This window comes from Mustelus asterias, chromosome 17 (genome assembly GCF_964213995.1).
Source record: "Mustelus asterias chromosome 17, sMusAst1.hap1.1, whole genome shotgun sequence".
Classification (NCBI taxonomy): Eukaryota; Metazoa; Chordata; class Chondrichthyes; order Carcharhiniformes; family Triakidae; genus Mustelus; species Mustelus asterias.
The window spans coordinates 4193138-4210405 of NC_135817.1; the positions used below are offsets into that span (position 1 = coordinate 4193138).

Here is a 17268-nt window from a genome sequence, read left to right on the forward strand (position 1 = left end):
AAACGCCAACATCCCATTTGCCTTCTTGATCACCTGTTGTACTTGCAGACTGAGTTTTTGCGACTCATGCACAAGGAACCCCAGGTCCCTTTGCACAGTAGCATGTTGTAATTTTTTTCTATTTAAATAATAATCCATTTTACTATTATTCCTTCCAAAGTGAATAACCTCGCATTTGCCAACGTTATACTCCATCTGCCAGATCCTCGCCCACTCACTCAGCCTATTCAAATCTCTCTGCAGACCTTCCGCTTCCTCCACGCAATTCACTTTCCCACTTATCTTCGTGTCGTCAGCAAACTTTGTTACCCTACACTCAGTCCCCTCCTCCAGATCGTCTATGTAAATAGTAAACAGTTGAGGCCCCGGCACCGATCCCTGCGGCACGCCACTAGTCACCATCTGCCAACCAGAAAAGCACCCATTTATTCCAACTCTCTGCTTCCTATTTAATTAATTATTTAATTAATATTAAATATTAATTAAATAGTAATTGTACGTGGGTCAGGGTCTAAGCATAGAATTAATGCAGGTCATCTTCAAATTATTACTGAATAGGTAGCTCTCCCCTCAATTTGCAGAACAGAGCAACAATGAAGATCAAGACCACAGGCCTGCTGTTATCATGAAGTATGCTGATAGTGAGCAGACAAGTAACCCTTCCGGTAAGTTCTATGGATACCATAAGGCCGTAGTTAAGAATTAAGCTTCTCCTGCTGTTGGGCCAGAGAAACAAATGAAATCGGTGTTTTTAGATGGATTTAACAGCTCGACAGATACACATTGAAGGTTAAAACAAAACCTGATCATTCAAGTCACAAGGACTGTCCCATTAGGAAATATAACCAGTTGGTGATCATCCCTAAGGATACACTATCCACAGACAATCCACTGAGACAAAGAACACGGGATTGAATGAGAGATCAGTGCTCCAGTGGGAAGCCTGGAGTCTGACAAATTGCCAACTCATCATTATTCATAGAATCCTACAGTGCGGAAGGAGGCCATTTGGCCCATCGAGTCTGTACCGACCACAATCGGACCCAGGCCCTAACCCCATGACCCCACATGACACTAATGGTCAATTTAGCATGGCCAATCTACCTGCACACCTTTGGACTGTGGGAGGAAACCGGAGCACCTGGAGGAAGCCCACGCAGATACAGGGAGAATGTGCAAACTCCGCACAGACAGTGACCCAAGGCTGGAATTGAACCTGGGTCCCTGGCGCCATGAGGCAGCCCACAGAGCAAAGTTCATGATGGGTGGCTCGATTCTGCATGAATTCAAAGCTTTGGCCACATTGAGTAATATTGGCGAAGGGGACCAGACAGTGAATCCCTTCTCAACAATCAAACCTCTTGAAGAGTATCTCATTCATAGAGATGCTGAATGTTACTGCAGTTACTGGGCAGCACGGTGGCACAGTGAACCAGGGGTAGGCCATTCGGCCTTGCTGGAGGATGGTCCTTTTTGTCCTGTTAGTTTGCAGACTGACCTGCTGGGATCCCTTATGGGGATGTGAGATCTGTTATCTCTAGCCAGTTTCAGTCACATAATGGTACCTTTCAGTACCCCCCATTGTCCACAATACTGGGGGTTTGATACACAATGGGAGAATGATTGATAACCCATCAACATACCCGCTACGATCAGCTCACTGAAATGGCACGGTAGCACAGTGGTTAGCACTGCTGCCTCACAGCGCCAGGGACCCGGAGTCGAATCCCGGCTCGGGTCACCGTCCGTGCGGAGTCTGCACGTTCTCCCCGTGTCTGCGTGGGTTTCTTCCGGGTGCTCCGATTTCCTCCCACACTCCAAAAATGTGTGGGTTAGGTTGATTGGCCATGCTAAATTGCCCTTTAGTGTCCCAGAATGCATAGGTTAGAGGGATTAACAGGGTAAATATGTGGGGTTATGACCTAGGTGGGATTGTGGTTGGTGCAGACTCGATGGGCCGAATGGCCACTTTCTGCATGTAGGGATTCTATGATATCCTTGCATGCATGTGTTGACTATCACAAATTTTCTCAAGTCTTCACTCTTTCAGGAAATTAATTGGTTCAGTATTTAAACTAATCAATTCATTCCTCTCAGTTCCCATTGGAAATCCTGAGCTCAGCCTCGTATTTCACATCTTCTCAGTTGCTGTTCCATCAAGCTGAAGGCAGAAGTTTTGCTGCTGTTTGACTCTGAGCTGAACTTCAAATCTTACATCTAATCCATCCACATCACCATCCTTTTCCCTTTCTAAAGTTCAGTTTATTTTATTAGTGTCACAAGTTAGGCTTACATTAACACTGCAATGAAGTTACTGTGAAAATCCCCTGATTGCCACACTCCGGCGCTTGTTCGGGAACACTGAGGGAGAATTTAGCACGGCCAATCCATCTAACCAGCATGTCTTTCGGATTGTGGGAGGAAACCAGAGGAAACCCACACAGAACATGGGGAGAACATGCAAACTCCACACAGACAGTGACCCAAGTCGGGAATCCAAACCGGGTTCCTGGCGCTGTGAGGCAGCAGTGCTAACCATTGTGCCACCGTGCCACCCATTCCTGTTCCTCCATTCACAGGCTAGTCAGGAACTCTCCTCTGCATTGTCCACTTTTTAAATATAGTGCACTTTATTTAATTTCTTTCATTAAATTTAGTAATTTACAGTGACACGATGGTTAGCACTGCTACATCACAGCGTTAGGGACCCAGTTCGATTCCCGGCTTGGGTCACTGTCTGTGTGGAGTCTGCACATTCTCCCCGTGTCTGCGTGGGTTTCCTCCGGGTGCTCCCATTTCCTCCCACAGTCTGAAAGACGTGCTGGTTAGGTGGATTGGCCGTTCTAAATTCTCCCTCAGTGTGCCCGAACAGGCGCCGGAGTGTGACGACTAGGGGAATTTCACAGTAACTTCATTGCAGTGTTAATGTAAGCCTTACTTGTGACGAAGAGTAAATAAACTTTACTCTTGACTTTACTTTAAATCCATGTTGTACAGCTCGCATTGTGGCACTTACTGGAAATGAAATACGTCAGTGATATACAGTGTAAATGGAATGGTGCACCAATTCAGTACACCAGCACTGGGTCTATATATTGAGTATATAATTTGATGACTTAACTCTATTAATATCAACTTTTCTTTTGTTCTGAAGATAGGGAAATCAACAGATCCGAGCATAACAAGTGCCCTGAGAGCACAGCTGTCTCCAGGGGAGAAGAAGGAGAAGAGTCAAGACTGGACCTGAATAATAAGGAGCCTCTCGGCAAGCACAGTGGAAAGTCAGAGTTTTGCATCTTGTTGTAAACATCCAACTCAAGCTGCTCCTTAATTAGTTGTGTTTTCACCTTGAATCCTGTGGTAAAGATAAGAAATTAAGTTGATTTAGAATTTTTTTGGGGACGTTGCAACTTCAAAGTAAAGTAAAAGTTTATTTATTAGTCACAAGTTAAGCTTACATTAACACTGCAATGAAGTTACTGTGAAATTCCCCACACTCCGGCGCCTGTTCGGGTCAATGTACCTAACCAGCACGTCTTTCAGACTGTGGGAGGAAACCGGAGCGCCCGGAGGAAACCCACGCAGACACGGGGAGAATGTGCAAACTCCACACAGACAGCGACCCAAACCCGGGAATCGAACCCGGGACCCTGGCGCTGTGAAGCAGCAGTGCTAGCCACTGTGCTACTATGCCATCTTTACGGGGCAGCATGGTGGTACTGCTGCCTCACAGCGCCAGGGACGCGGGTTCAATTCCCGGCTTGGGTCACTGCCTGTGTGGAGTTTGCACGTTCTCCCTGTGTCTGCGTGGGTTTCCTCCGGGTGCTCCGGTTTCCTCCCACAGTCTGAAAGACGTGCTGGTTAGGTGGATTGGCCATGCTAAATCCTCCCTCAATGTACCCAAACAGGTGCTGGAGTTTGGCGACTTGGGGGAATTTCACAGTAACTTCACCGTAGTGTTATTGTAAGCCTGCTTGTGACACTAATGAATAAAGTAATAAATAAACTTTAAAGCTTTAAACTTTACTCTTACAAATATTTGATGGATAGATGAAAGAATAAATACTGAAGTTCAGTCAGATAGTTTGGGAAGAGCAGAGGTAGAGAACCTAATTGTGGAATTATCAGGCACCGCTGACCAATTCCTTCCAGCCATGCTGGAAATATTCAGACTAACAATTTCTTGTGTAGTTCTCATCAATTTTTCCACTAATCCTTCCTCATTCCCTGCACTTAGTACAGGATACTGCGAGGCCTGGATAGAGTGGACGTGGAGAGAATGTTTCCACTAGTAGGAAAAACTAGAACCAGAGGGCACAACCTCAGGCTAAAGGGACGATCCTTTGAAACAGAGATGAGGAGGAATTTCTTCAGCCAGAGAGTGGTGAATCTGTGGAACTCTTTGCCGCAGAAGGCTGTGGAGGCCAGGTCATTGAGTGTCTTTAAGACAGAGATAGATAGGTTCTTGATTAATAAGGGGATCAGGGGTTAAGGGGAAAAGGCAGGAGAATGGGGATGAGAAAAATATCAGCTAGGATTGAATGGTGGAGCAGACTCGATGGGCCGAGTGGCCTATTTCTGCTCCTATGTCTTATGGTCTAATGTACTAATGTGACAATCCAGGCTGCACACCTTGGAGAACAGAGATGTATCAGATTAAGATTCAATTGGCCAGACAATGAGAGGTAACCCATGATTCTTGCTCCCAAAATCACAATCTTCTCCAAACATGCCCAGAAGGAAAAAAACAGTAAAACAGGAAGATAAGGGACTGGTCTGAACTGGTCTTGTGTACTTTAAGATGGAACACCAGTAAAACAGGAAGATAAGGGACTGGTCTGAACTGGTCTTGTGTACTTTAAGATGGAACACCAGTAAAACAGGAAGATAAGGGACTGGTCTGAACTGGTCTTGTGTACTTTAAGATGGAACACCAGTAAAACAGGAAGATAAGGGACTGGTCTGAACTGGTCTTGTGTACTTTAAGATGGAACACCAGTAAAACAGGAAGATAAGGGACTGGTCTGAACTGGTCTTGTGTACTTTAAGATGGAACACCAGTAAACCAGGGAAATGGGAATTCTGGTCTGAACTGATGTTGTGTACTTTAAAATGAAGCACCAGTAAAATGTGGAGATAAGAATACTGGTCTGAACTGTTTTTTCCTTCCGGCATTTCCTGATGATTTGAACCTTCTCTCTCCCACCCACCCCTTGAATTACCTTCCCAAACACCTCTTCAGCAATATGCCTTTGCATGTGGATTGTATCTCCAGTACCATGTGGTACCTTGTGCCCTGACTGTTGGAACCGATGGAATAATGAGGAGCAGTTTCAGGTTGTGAATTTTTATAAAAATTGATTCTCTGTATGTGGGCAAATCTGACAAGCCTATCATTTATTACCCATTTCTCATTCCCCCCTTTGGGTATGTGAGGCCACTCAGTGGTCAGTTAAGAGACTCACTCACTTTGGTGTGGGACTGAAGTCACATATATGACATACTGGGTAAGGATAGCTGTCTTCTTTTCCTCAAGAGTTTTAACGATAATCCAATTGCTTCAAGATTATTTTTACTGATGCCAGTGTTTTTTTCCTTCAACTAAATTCAAATTCACAACTGTTGTCTGGATTACTCGTATAGATCTTTGGATTATTAGTTTGGGTCTCTAGATTACTAATGTAGGTCTCTGGTTTTTGAGCAACATAGCAGCACGGTGGCACAGTGGTTAGCACTACTGCCTCACAGCGCCCGGGTTCAATTCCAGCCTCGGGTCACTGTCTGTGTGGAGTTTGCACTTTCTCCCCCTATCTGCGTGGGTTTCCTCCGGGTGCTCCGGTTTCCTCCCACAGTCCAAAGATGTGCAGGTTAGGTGGATTGACCGTGCTAAATTGTTCAAAGATGTATAGGTTAGGGGAATTAGCGGGGTAAATTTGTGAGGTTATGGGATAGGACCTGGGTGAGATGCTCTGTCAGAGGGTTGGTGCAGACTCGATGGGCCGAATAGTCTCCTTCTGCACTGTAGGGGTTCCATGACACTGCCATAGTGTGAATAATGTGGTTAACACTGAGCCAGGGACCCGGGTTCAGTTCCGGCCTCAGGTCACTGTCTGTGTGGAGTTCTCCCCGTGTCTGCGTGGGTTTCCTCCGGGTGCTCTGGTTTCCTCCCACAGTCCAAAGATGTGCGGGTTAGGTTGATTGGCTATGCTAAATTGCCCCTTAGTGTCAGGGGGATTAGCAGGGTAAATATGTGGGGTTACGGGGATAGGGCCAGGGTGGGAATGTGGTCAATACAGACTCGATGGGCCAAATGGCCTCCTTCTGCACTGTAGGGATTCTATGATGGAATGAACATCTGGCTTTAACCCCCAGATACTCAAACCAGAACAGGAGAAACCTTCTCTCTGTTGCTTTGTAAGGGAGAGACCTTCTGCCTAGTGTGAATTCCTTAGATGTGTTTTAGATCTTTCCTGCATCAATGAACTAGTTTCAGATGGCAAGCATACAGGTCTTAAATCACCAATCCTGGCTAGGCTCTCAATTCCAGATTTGAGGGTGTCAAGACCATGTAGGCTGCTTCTGGGTTAGACCTCGAGTTTGGATCTAGCCATTGGGAGCCCTTTGTAGGGTTGTTATCTCAACAGATGGAATCCTTTTGTGAAATGTGCCAATGGTTATTCTTTTATTTATTTATTAGACACAAGTAAGGCTGACATTAACACTGCAATGAAGTTACTGTGAAATTTCCTCGTCGCCACACTCTGGCGCCTGTTCGGGTCAATGCACTCAACCAGCACGTCTTTCAGAATGTGGAGGGAAACTGGAGCACCCGGAGGAAACCCACGCAGACACGGGGAGAACATGCAAACTCCACACAGACAGTGACCCAAGCTGGGAATCGAACCTGGGTCCCTGGCGCTGTGAGGCAGCAGTGCTAACCACTGTGCCACCGTGTCAGAAATGCAAGTTTGTCACCGTGTACAATAATGGGTAGGCCTACTCCCATCACAGCCATCCTGGCAAGCAAGCACGGCTGGTATTCTGAAACTTGGGGCTGGAATCTCTGACCCCGCCCACGGCTCTGATTCTCCAGTCCCGCTGCTGTGAATGGAGATTTGGCTGAGCACTAAACTATGACACCGGAGAACTTTGGCCTTTGTATATCCAGGCCAATGAGACCAATTTGACCTACACCGATAACACAAGCATTTTACACATTCTTCCTTTGCGGCACAGTGGTTAGCACCGCTGCCTCACAGTGCCTGGGACCCAGGTTCGATTCCCGGCTTGGGTCACTGTCTGTGTGGAGTCTTCACGTTCTCCCCATGTCTGCATGGGTTTCCTCCGGGTGCTCCGGCTTCCTCCCACAGTCCAAAGATGTGTGGGTTAGGTGGATTGGCCGTGCTAAATTGACCCTCGTGTCAGGGGGATTAGCAGGGCAAATATGAGGGGTTACAGGAATAGGGCCTGGGTGGGATTGTGGTTTGTGCAGATTCGATGGGCCGAATGGCCTCCTTCTGCACTGTGGGGATTCTATTTTATGATCATTACACCTGGGGTAATATTATTTGGACATTTTTTTTCCCTTTGAAGCTAGTGGTACATATGATTCAAGAGCACTGACATACACATGTACACACATGTAAAGATCACACAAATAGACAAAGGCACACATACATGCACAAACATACACGTTTATGGATACTGGCAGACACACACACACACACACAAAAAGATACAGACGCACATGTACCTGCAAAGATTTACTCTTGTTAGTAGGAGGAGAGGGAATGGATGTGATCCTTTTAAGGCCATACTGAAGGAACAAAATCCATACCCAACATACAAGGTCAGTTCAGTCCCGACTTAGCAGATCGGAAACCAGCAATAGGATGGAACACAATTGCAAGACCTCTTTAGGGACCTTTCTGTAATAGGTAATAAACCCTTGCTTGTTCCTATGTTTTGCACCATTTCCCCTGGAGCCTTGCTCTTTTTTTTCCAGTTATTAGTGCCCTGTGCTGTCTCGCTTTGCACTAATAATCACCATAAGGGGCAAGAGCTGTTCCCTGAGGATTGCAAAAACTGTAAACACGTTCAGTAACATTCAACACAAAGAAAATCTTCCGCCCAATATTTCCCAGAAAGAAATACCTCACCATTAGTCTCAGACGAATCTTTTACAAAAGTACAGGTCTGGACTATTCACTCCCTCAGACATATTAATTCAGTTGGATAGTGACTAACGATACCTCAAATCCGTTAACTCATCATTCTTTTAATACCCTTACCCAATGCAAATCTACCAATCTCAGTCTTGAGAATTTCTGTTGACTAAGTGGCACGGTGGCACAGTGGTTAGCACTGCTGCCTCGCAGCACCAGGGACCCGGGTTCAATTCTGGCCTCGGGTGACTGTCTGTGTGGACTTTGCACATTCTCCCGTGTCTGCGTGGGTTTCCTCCCACAGTCCAAAGATGTGCGGGTTAGGTTGATTGGCTATGCTAAATTGACCCTAGTGTCAGGGTGATTAGTGGGGTAAATATGTGGGGCTGTGGGAATCGGTTCTGGGTGGGATTGTGGTTGGCGCAGACTCGATGGGCCAAATGGCCCATTCTGCGCTGTAGGGACTATTGATGAAATATTGTAGTTGTAGTTCTGGCTCAAAATGTCCTCCCTTTGCTCCCAAATCCATCCGTGCCCAGCATGTGCTTGTCTCTGGGCTGGAGCATGTGAGGAATAGAGCAAGTGGGACTGTGTGATACAAAGTACAGGCACTAATGGACATTATGGCATCTATTCCTTTGCCTCGTACCAAATTCAGAGAAGAGGAGAAAGAGAGGTTTGGAGGGACTCCTAAGGAGCCAATCCCATGTCACTTTCAGTGAGGGCGGCACGGTGGCACAGTGGTTAGCACTGCTGCCTCACAGCGCCAGGGACCTGGGTTCAATCCGGCCTTGGGTCACTCTCTGCGCGGAGTTTGCACATTCTCCCCGTGTCTGTGTGGGTTTCCTCCGGGTGCTCCAGTTTCCCTCCACAGTCCAAAGATGTGCGGGTTAGGTTGATTGGCCATGCTAAATTAACCCTAGAGTCAGGGGGATTAGCAGGGTAAATATGAGGAGTTAGGGGAAAAGGGTCTGGGTGGGATTGTGGTTGGTGCAGACTTGATGGACCGAATGGCCTCCTTCTGTACTGTGGGGATTCTATGATTCTATGAAGTAGAAGACAGTGGGAGGTTTCATGATACAGAATGAATGAAGAATATGATAAAAACATCACAACAAGCCCTGACCAGCACATGCCCTCCCACTTGCCCATTTCCAAAACCCTTGAAAATTGATTCCCTCATCAGAAAGTGCAAGGCTTTCCCCTCATGGAGATCACATGTTTGGGTGGAAATGGGGTCTGCCACTTGTAACTGTGTCTCCCTGCTGCCCTGGGCTACCTTGTCCCAGATAAAAGGAGGGAGGGAGGGAGGGAGGAAGGAGTTGCATTTATTTGACGAGAGAGAATAGAGCCAACATTTCGAGTCTGGGTGACCCTTTGTCATGAAGAGTCATCCAGACTCGAACGTTGGCTCTATTCTCTCTCCACGGATGCTGTCAAACCTGCTGAGATTTTCCAGCATTTCTGTTTTTGTTTCAAATTCCAGCATCCGCAGTATCTATTTTGCCTTTATGCTATTGCATTTATTTAGCACCTTTTATGATGACTACATGTGGAGTGTCATAGGGGCGGCATGGTGGCACAGTGGCTGGCACTGCTGCCTCACAGCGCCAGGGACCCGGGTTCGATTCCCGGCTTGGGTCACTGTTTGTGCGGAGTCTGCGCGTTCTCCCCATGTCTGTGTGGGTTTCATCCGGGTGCTCCGGTTTCCTCCCACAGTCCAAAGATGTGCGGGGTTAGGTAGATTGGCCATGTTAAATTGCCCCTTAGTGTCAGGGGGACTAGCTAGGGTAAATGGATGCGGTTATGGGGATAGGGCCTGGGTGGGATTGTGGTCGGTGCAGACTCGATGGGCCGAATGGCCTCCTCCTGCACTGTAGGGTTCTATGTAAGAGCCAAGGAATTCTCTCAATTCTATCTATGACTGGGTGTCTGAAAGCACTTTACAGCTGATGAAGTGCAAGGGGCGAACCCACTTTGAATTGTGAGAGATGGTGACGGAATCTGACCCAAGGTGACTGAGGAAACGACACTCCACATGAGGCTTGTCCGAATGGATGTGAGTGAAAGGACATTTCCAAAGGAGGCTGGGGATGGAAAGAGTACCTTGCATGGGTTTATGGTAAAGCAGTCAGATACTTCAACCCTTTTTATATCAGAGGTTATTTGCATTGGCAAACATGATTAGCACAGTGTATTGTTATGATCATTCCTGCTGAAGGTTGATTGACTGTGCGTTGGGGAGGTTTGACTGGCAATACAAATGCTGGCCATTAGCACCAATGGACCATGGATTTTTTTGGGTATCCCTTTATCTAACGGTCCCTGCAAGAACAGATTCACACAAAGGCTCTGTGCCCTCGGGTGAATATGTGTTCCTCAAAATGTTCACGGTGTCTGGATGAGGTACTAGGTCTCCTGGGAAAAACTTTTGCCAGAAGAACCCTCTCACTTCACAAAACTTCATCCCAGTATCCTAATTTTTAGTGTCTCATGTTGATTATGTTGAATGTATCAGTGAGTTATATAGTGTGTAAGTTTCCCTGGATGAAGGAGTCGACTAAATGTCAATAGTAATAAATACTGACAGAAATGTCCCAAATGTTTCTATTATTGTCATTAAAGTTTATTTATTATTGTCACAAGTAAGCTTACATTAACACTGCAATGAAGTTACTGTGAAAATCCCCTAGTTGCCACACTCCAGCACTTGTTTGGGTACACTGAGGGAGAATTTAGCATGGCCAATGCACCTAACCAGCACGTCTTTCGGACTGTGGGAGCACCTGGAGAAAACCCATGCAGACACGGGGAGAATGTGCAAACTCCACACAGACAGTGACCCAAGGCCAGAATCGAACCCGGGTCCCTGGCGCTGTGAGGCAGCAGTGCTAACCACTGTGCCGCCCATTATTAGTTCTGACATAGGTGGCAATATTGCAGTTGCCATAGCTACAATATAATGTCATATGACATTGAACATACTGAAAATTCCAGATTTGGTGTGAAGTGTTAATTGCTGCTTTAACAATGAGCTTCTAAAGGATTTTCCATATTTACAACGAACCAGGGTAGAAACATTCATAATCTGTTCCAGAAGCCAATCACCATTTCCCATTTTGAGTAGACGGCAACATCTACAAAAGAACACCTAGGTGCACAAAACATAAAACTGTGCTCAAATGTCTTTTTTCTGCTTCTGCTTTGGTTAGGTTGATGCCACCAACACTATTATCAATGAAGCAGCAATATTTTGCATTGTTGATCCAACACAGGCTGGACTGTTTAGTCCGCACAGTGTTCCTGTATGATTTTTAAATGGTATCTGAATGTAAGAACATGTAAGGAGCTGGAGTAGGCCCCTTGGCCCATCAGGTCTAAATGGTGGATACTATACCTCAATTCCGCCGACCTGCACTATCTTCACATTCCTTCATTTCCCTTCGTACTCAAAAATCTATCAATCTCTATCTTAAATATATTCAGTTATGGAGCTCTCTGGCATAGAGAATTCCAAACACTCAAAACCCTTTAATTGAAGAAATCTTTCCTTATCTCAGCCCTAAGTAGAGTCATAGAGGTTTACAGCATGGAAACAGGCCCTTTGGCCCAACTTGTCCATGCCGGCTAGTTGGTACCACTTAGCTGGTGCCAACTGCCCGCATTTGGCCCATATCCCTCTATACCAATCTTACCCATATAACTGTCTAAATGCTTTTTAAAAGACAAAATTGTACCTGCCTCTGCTACTGCCTCTGGCAGCTCGTGCCAGGTACTTACCATCCCCTGTGAGAAAAAATTGCCCCTCTGGACCCTTTTGTATCTCTTCCCTCTTAGCTTAAACCTATGGCCTTTAGTTTTAGACTCCCCTACCTTTGGGAAAAGATATTGACTATCTAGCTGACCTATGTCCCTCATTATTCTATAGACCTCTATAAGATCACCCCTAAGCCTCCTACGTTACAGGGAAAAAAGTACCAGTCTATCAAGCCTCTCCGTATAACTCAAACCATCCTAGGAAGGTCCATTCAAAAGTATGATGGCAGCAGGGAAGAAGCTGTTCTTGAGCCGGTTGCTAAATGGCTGACCGTTTATTCTGAGATGGTGTCCTCATGTTCTCGATTCCTAGCCAATCGAAACATTATCTACCCTATCAAGCCCTTTAAGAATTTTATATGTTGCAATTCGATCACCTCTCATTCTTCTAAACACTGGGGGATATCTAGTTTATTCAATCTCTCCATTGGACAATCCCTTCGCCCCAGGGACATCCCAGTCTAGTGAACCTTCACTGCACTCCCTCAAGGACAAAAATGTCTTTAGGTCAGGAGGTTACAACTGTGCTTCAGTTGCACCTTAAGTGTTGTAAACTACAGGGCTATGGGCTGGGTGCAAGAATTAGAAAGAGCACCCATGATGTCCTCGGGCTGGCATGGACAAGATAGGCTGAATGGCCTCCTTCTGTGGTGTAACTTTTCTATGGGTTCTATGGTTCAGGTGTGGCCTCACCAATGCTCTACGCAATTGTAATAAGATTTATTTACTTTTACACTCCAAGGTCTTTATAACAAACAATAGTATTCCATTTGTCTTTCTAATTGCTTACTATACCTACTTGTTAACTTTCTGTGATTCATGTACAACGACATCCAGATTCCGCTAAATGCAAGCATCCTAATCTCCCAACACTCAAAACAATCGACTTTTTAAACTTTGCCTGCCAGCTAATTTCACCATATTGTATTCCATTGTCCACTCAGCGAAACTCTCTGCAGCCTCTTCGTGTTCTCACTTTCCCACTTAACTTTATATTGTTAGCAAACTTGGATGCGTTATGAGCTGCGCTCTCAGGTTGTAAATTACAGATTGTAAATAGTTGAGGCCCAATAATATAACAGTAATTATCATCATTTAATTTGAATTTGTATTGTGCAACAGTTAAAATATAGACTGCTAACATTCATTCTGCCTCATGTGCAACTACATTTTTTGTCTTGTCTACATTCCTATACTTCCACTGAGACTTTAGTTAAAAATCTAGTCACCTTACTGCACGCCACCTCATTTCCATTTATCTTTCTCATCTAAATGCGTGGTGGGGATAGCTGTCCCTTTAAGCCGTTAACGGTCTTTAATCACGCAAACCAGCCTCCCATCCATTGACTCTGTCTACACTTCCCGCTGCCTCGGAAAAGCAGCCAGCACAATTAAGGACCCCACGCACCCCGGACATTCTCTCTTCCACCTTCTTCCATCAGGAAAAAGATACAAAAGTCTGACGTCACGTGCCAGCTGACTCAAGAACAGCTTCTTACCTGCTGCTGTCAGACCTTTGAATGGACCTCCTTCGCATTAAGTTGATCTTTCTCTACACCCTAGCTATAACTGTAACACTACATTCTGCACTCTCTCCTTTCTTTCTCTATGAACGGTATGCTTTGTCTGTATAGCGCGCAAGAAACAATACTTTTCACTGTATGCTAATACATGTGGCAATAATAAATCAAATCAAATCCAATCAAAATCAAATTAATTCCATTGGCAGCAAGCTAATTCCCACTGCCCTGACGGAAGATCTCTCGGCTGAAGTGCTTCCATTGCCTAGAACTCACTGGCCTCACTGGATCTAGGGGCAGGGAGCAATTCTTTCAATGGAAAGGAGCACAACTGATGTTAGGCGTAATTCCCAGTAGACAGGTGGATTCTGCTGATACTGTTGAGTCTCACCCAGACAGCTCACACCACACAGTGAAGCGGAACTTAATCTGGGCTGCATGTTTCACCACTGCATGCCTTCAGGCAGGTTCTGAGTGGGTAGCTGAAGACGCATGGAATGGAGCTCAGAGAGAACATAGAGAAGTGTGGAGGCCAGGAGAGAGGGGGACAGGTGGAAGTGAGGTGGTGGAGGGGGATTATGAGTGCTGTGTCAGTGTGTGGGGAAATTTTTTTTATTCATTCGTGGGACATGGGCATCGCTGGCTGGTCAGCATTTATTGCCCATCCCCAGTTGCTCTTGGACGCAGTTGAGAGTCAACCACATTGCTGTGATTCTGGAGTCACATGTAGGCCAGACCAGGTAAGGATGGCAGATTTCCTTCCCTAAAGGGACATCAGTGAACCAGATGGGTTTTTCCCGACAATCCGCAATGGTTTCATGGTCATCAGCAGATTCTTAATTCCAGATATTTTTTATTGAATTCAAATTCCACCGTCTGCCGTAGCGGGATTCGAACCCAGACCCCAGGACATTAGCTGAGTTTCTGGATTAATAGACCCAGCGATAATAGGCCATCCTGTCCGGGAGGGAGCTTAGGCAGCAGCAAGTGAATAGGATGTCCTGTCTCCTCCCTCCGTGTTTGTTTAATAATTGCGATGGAATCACTTAGAAGGCACACACAAAGGGAATGAGGGGACTGGAAACAGGAGAAGCGCAGGGCCCATTATTTCTCTCCAAGGCCATGAGTGGGGGTGGGAGACAGTGGGTTGGGGGAGTGGGGGGTTGGAATGGTAAGTGGGGCCAAGAGGCAGTGGGGTCAAGGGGGAGGATGAGAGAGGGCAAAGAAGGAGTGGGAAATAGGAGAGTGAAAAAGGGTTGAGTGGGAGGGAGGGAGAGAGGGGGCTGAGCGTGCTCTGATACTGATTTTGAAGGCCGTGATGTAGCCCTGAGAACCCCTCTCATTTCTGTGGCATTCAGAGCAGATCCATAGGGCACAGAGGCTTCAATAAAGCTTCAGTCTCCATTTGCAGCTTAAGGTTCAGACAGTGTTTGGCGTTTTTGCTGCCTTTATCAACATGCTGAGTGTTTACTATTGGAAAATAATTATTGCCACCCCAATCACCCTATGGGGTTGTTAGGCTCCCCTTTTGATGAGCTGTTACATTAGAACGTAAGAACTAGGAGCAGGAGTAGGCCATCTGGCCCCTCGAGCCTGCTCAACAAGATCATGGCTGATCTTTTCGTGGACTCAGCTCCACTTACCCGCCCACTCACCATAACCCTTAATTCCTTTACTGTTCAAAAATTTATCTATCCTTGCCTTAAAAACATTCAATGAGGTAGCCTCAACTGCTTCACTAGGCAGGGAATTCCACAGATTCACAACCCTTTGAGTGAAGAAGTTCCTCCTCAACTCAGTCCTAGATCTGCTCCCCCTTATTTTGAGGCCGTGCCCCCTAGTTCTAGTTTATGAATGTGTAGGCCCTTCATACATTGCAAATGAGGCTGAGCTCTGAATTCACAGTAAAGGCCAAGGTTTGGGACATTGGGTGTTGCACATGAGGATCACACCCTGCGGGGAATCAGGGAAGAAGTCAAAGTTCACCGATGTTCCAGTACGGAGAAGCTGTGTGTAGCATGGCAGGAAAACATATGGTCATGTGTCGCAGGAATAGACACAGCGGTGACATTTCATCTTCAGTCTCTGATCTCTGTTGAGTTAGCTAAGCTTAGCTGGGGAAGGGAAGCCAGCCTCAAAGGCTGTGAAAGGAGAATCAATCTGTCTTAATCGCTGTCCACTGAGCCCTTCACTCCCACCCACTGGAAAATGTGCATGTTAGGGTAATGGTTGTGATGGTGTCCATGGTTGACTAGCCCAAAGCTTCTGGGCCCTGAAATGATGGCAGACTGGGAGCGTACTTTGTAACGCCTGAAAATGAAGGTGTACAGACTCCAGCGCTGGGAAATTAATTTTCTCCACGCCTTTGACTATTGGCATCTGTGGAGCTCATTAAATCCCTCTCTGTTTAGGTTCTGTGCAGCAAAATTAATCTCTTCCCCCAAATAGCCACTGGGAATTTCTCAAGCTTATTGCCATGGCAAAAAAAGGTTTGATGATCACATTGTACCCACAGCAGCTCCTCACTGCAAATGCCAGTGTTTGCCAGTATTCCCCCCATGGTACGGGCATGGGCGGCACAGTGGTTAGCACTGCTGCTTCACAGCGCCAGGGACCTGGGTTCGATTCCCGGCTGGGTGGAGTTTGCACGTTCTCCCCGTGTCTGCGTGAGTTTCCTCCGGGTGCTCCAGTTTCCTCCCACAATCTGAAAGACGTGCTGGTTAGGGTGCATTGACCCGAACAGGCGCCAGAGTGTGGCGACTAGGGGATTTTCACAGTAACTTCATTGCAGTGTTAATGTAAGCCTTACTTGTGACTGATAAGTAAACTTTAAACAAGAAAAAAGCACTTTGCACTGGGGGTGATTCCAATCAAAGTGCATCTTCCGAAACTTGGCCACACTTCCAATAGATTGCTACAAGACCAGAACAAACCTGTTGATTATCCACGATCCATCTTTAATTAAATAAAAAGATCATTGTTCTTCATCAGATTTACTGTACCTTAAAAGCGTTTTTTTTCTGAACCATGTAAACAGATTACTGGGCAATAAAGTTTATTTATTAGTCACAAGTAAGGCTTACATTAACACTGCAATGAAGTTACTGTGAAAATCCCCTATTTGCCACACTCCAGCACCTGTTCAGATACACTAAGGGAGAATTTAGCATGGCCGGTTTACCTAACCAGCACGTCTTTGGACTGTGGGAGGAATCCGGAGCACCCGGAGGAAACCCACGCATACACGGGGAGAACATGCAGACTCCACACAGACAGTGACCCGAGCATCGAACCCGGGTCCCTGGCACTGTGAGGCAGCAGTGCTAACCACTGTGCCACCGTGTCGTCCTGTATTATCACTGCTGCTGTTGGCGTTGCTGAATTGTGTGCATGGACTGAGTCTGTGCGCTCTATATTGTATTTACAATGTGCAATCTCACCCCATGCAACTGATCAGCAACATGCTGACTTCATTGTGGAAGCAACCAAAGGAAGCAGCTTCTGAGCTGAAATAAGGGATTGTTTAGTGCCCAACCACGTGAGTTTCACAGTAACTTCGTTGCAGTGTTAATGTGACACTAATAAACAAAGTAATAAATAAACTAAATGCCAGGCACCTCGAAACAACAAACAGCTTAGTATGAATCAGTCGAGTGTACCGTCCTTCAGCACAGTTCATAACAGATAATATCCTACACAATGTACATTTAGAGGAACTCATTCTTTTTATTTCAGATTCTCATCATTTTTGTACTAACTCCTTTTTT

The 17268-nt window shown here is 46.0% G+C and overlaps 1 protein-coding gene across 1 annotated transcript in view; it reads left to right on the top strand.

Moving 5' to 3' along the window:
- LOC144506241 (guanylate cyclase soluble subunit beta-2-like) overlaps positions 1–3306 on the top strand; it is an 83280-nt gene extending 79974 nt beyond the window's left edge. Inside the window, exons 15-16 of the mRNA XM_078232100.1 lie at positions 582–665; positions 3155–3306. Of these exons, the coding sequence (XP_078088226.1) occupies positions 582–665; positions 3155–3306 (236 nt within the window). The remainder of the gene's footprint in view (positions 1–581; positions 666–3154) is intronic.
- The last annotated feature ends 13962 nt before the right edge of the window (positions 3307–17268 follow it).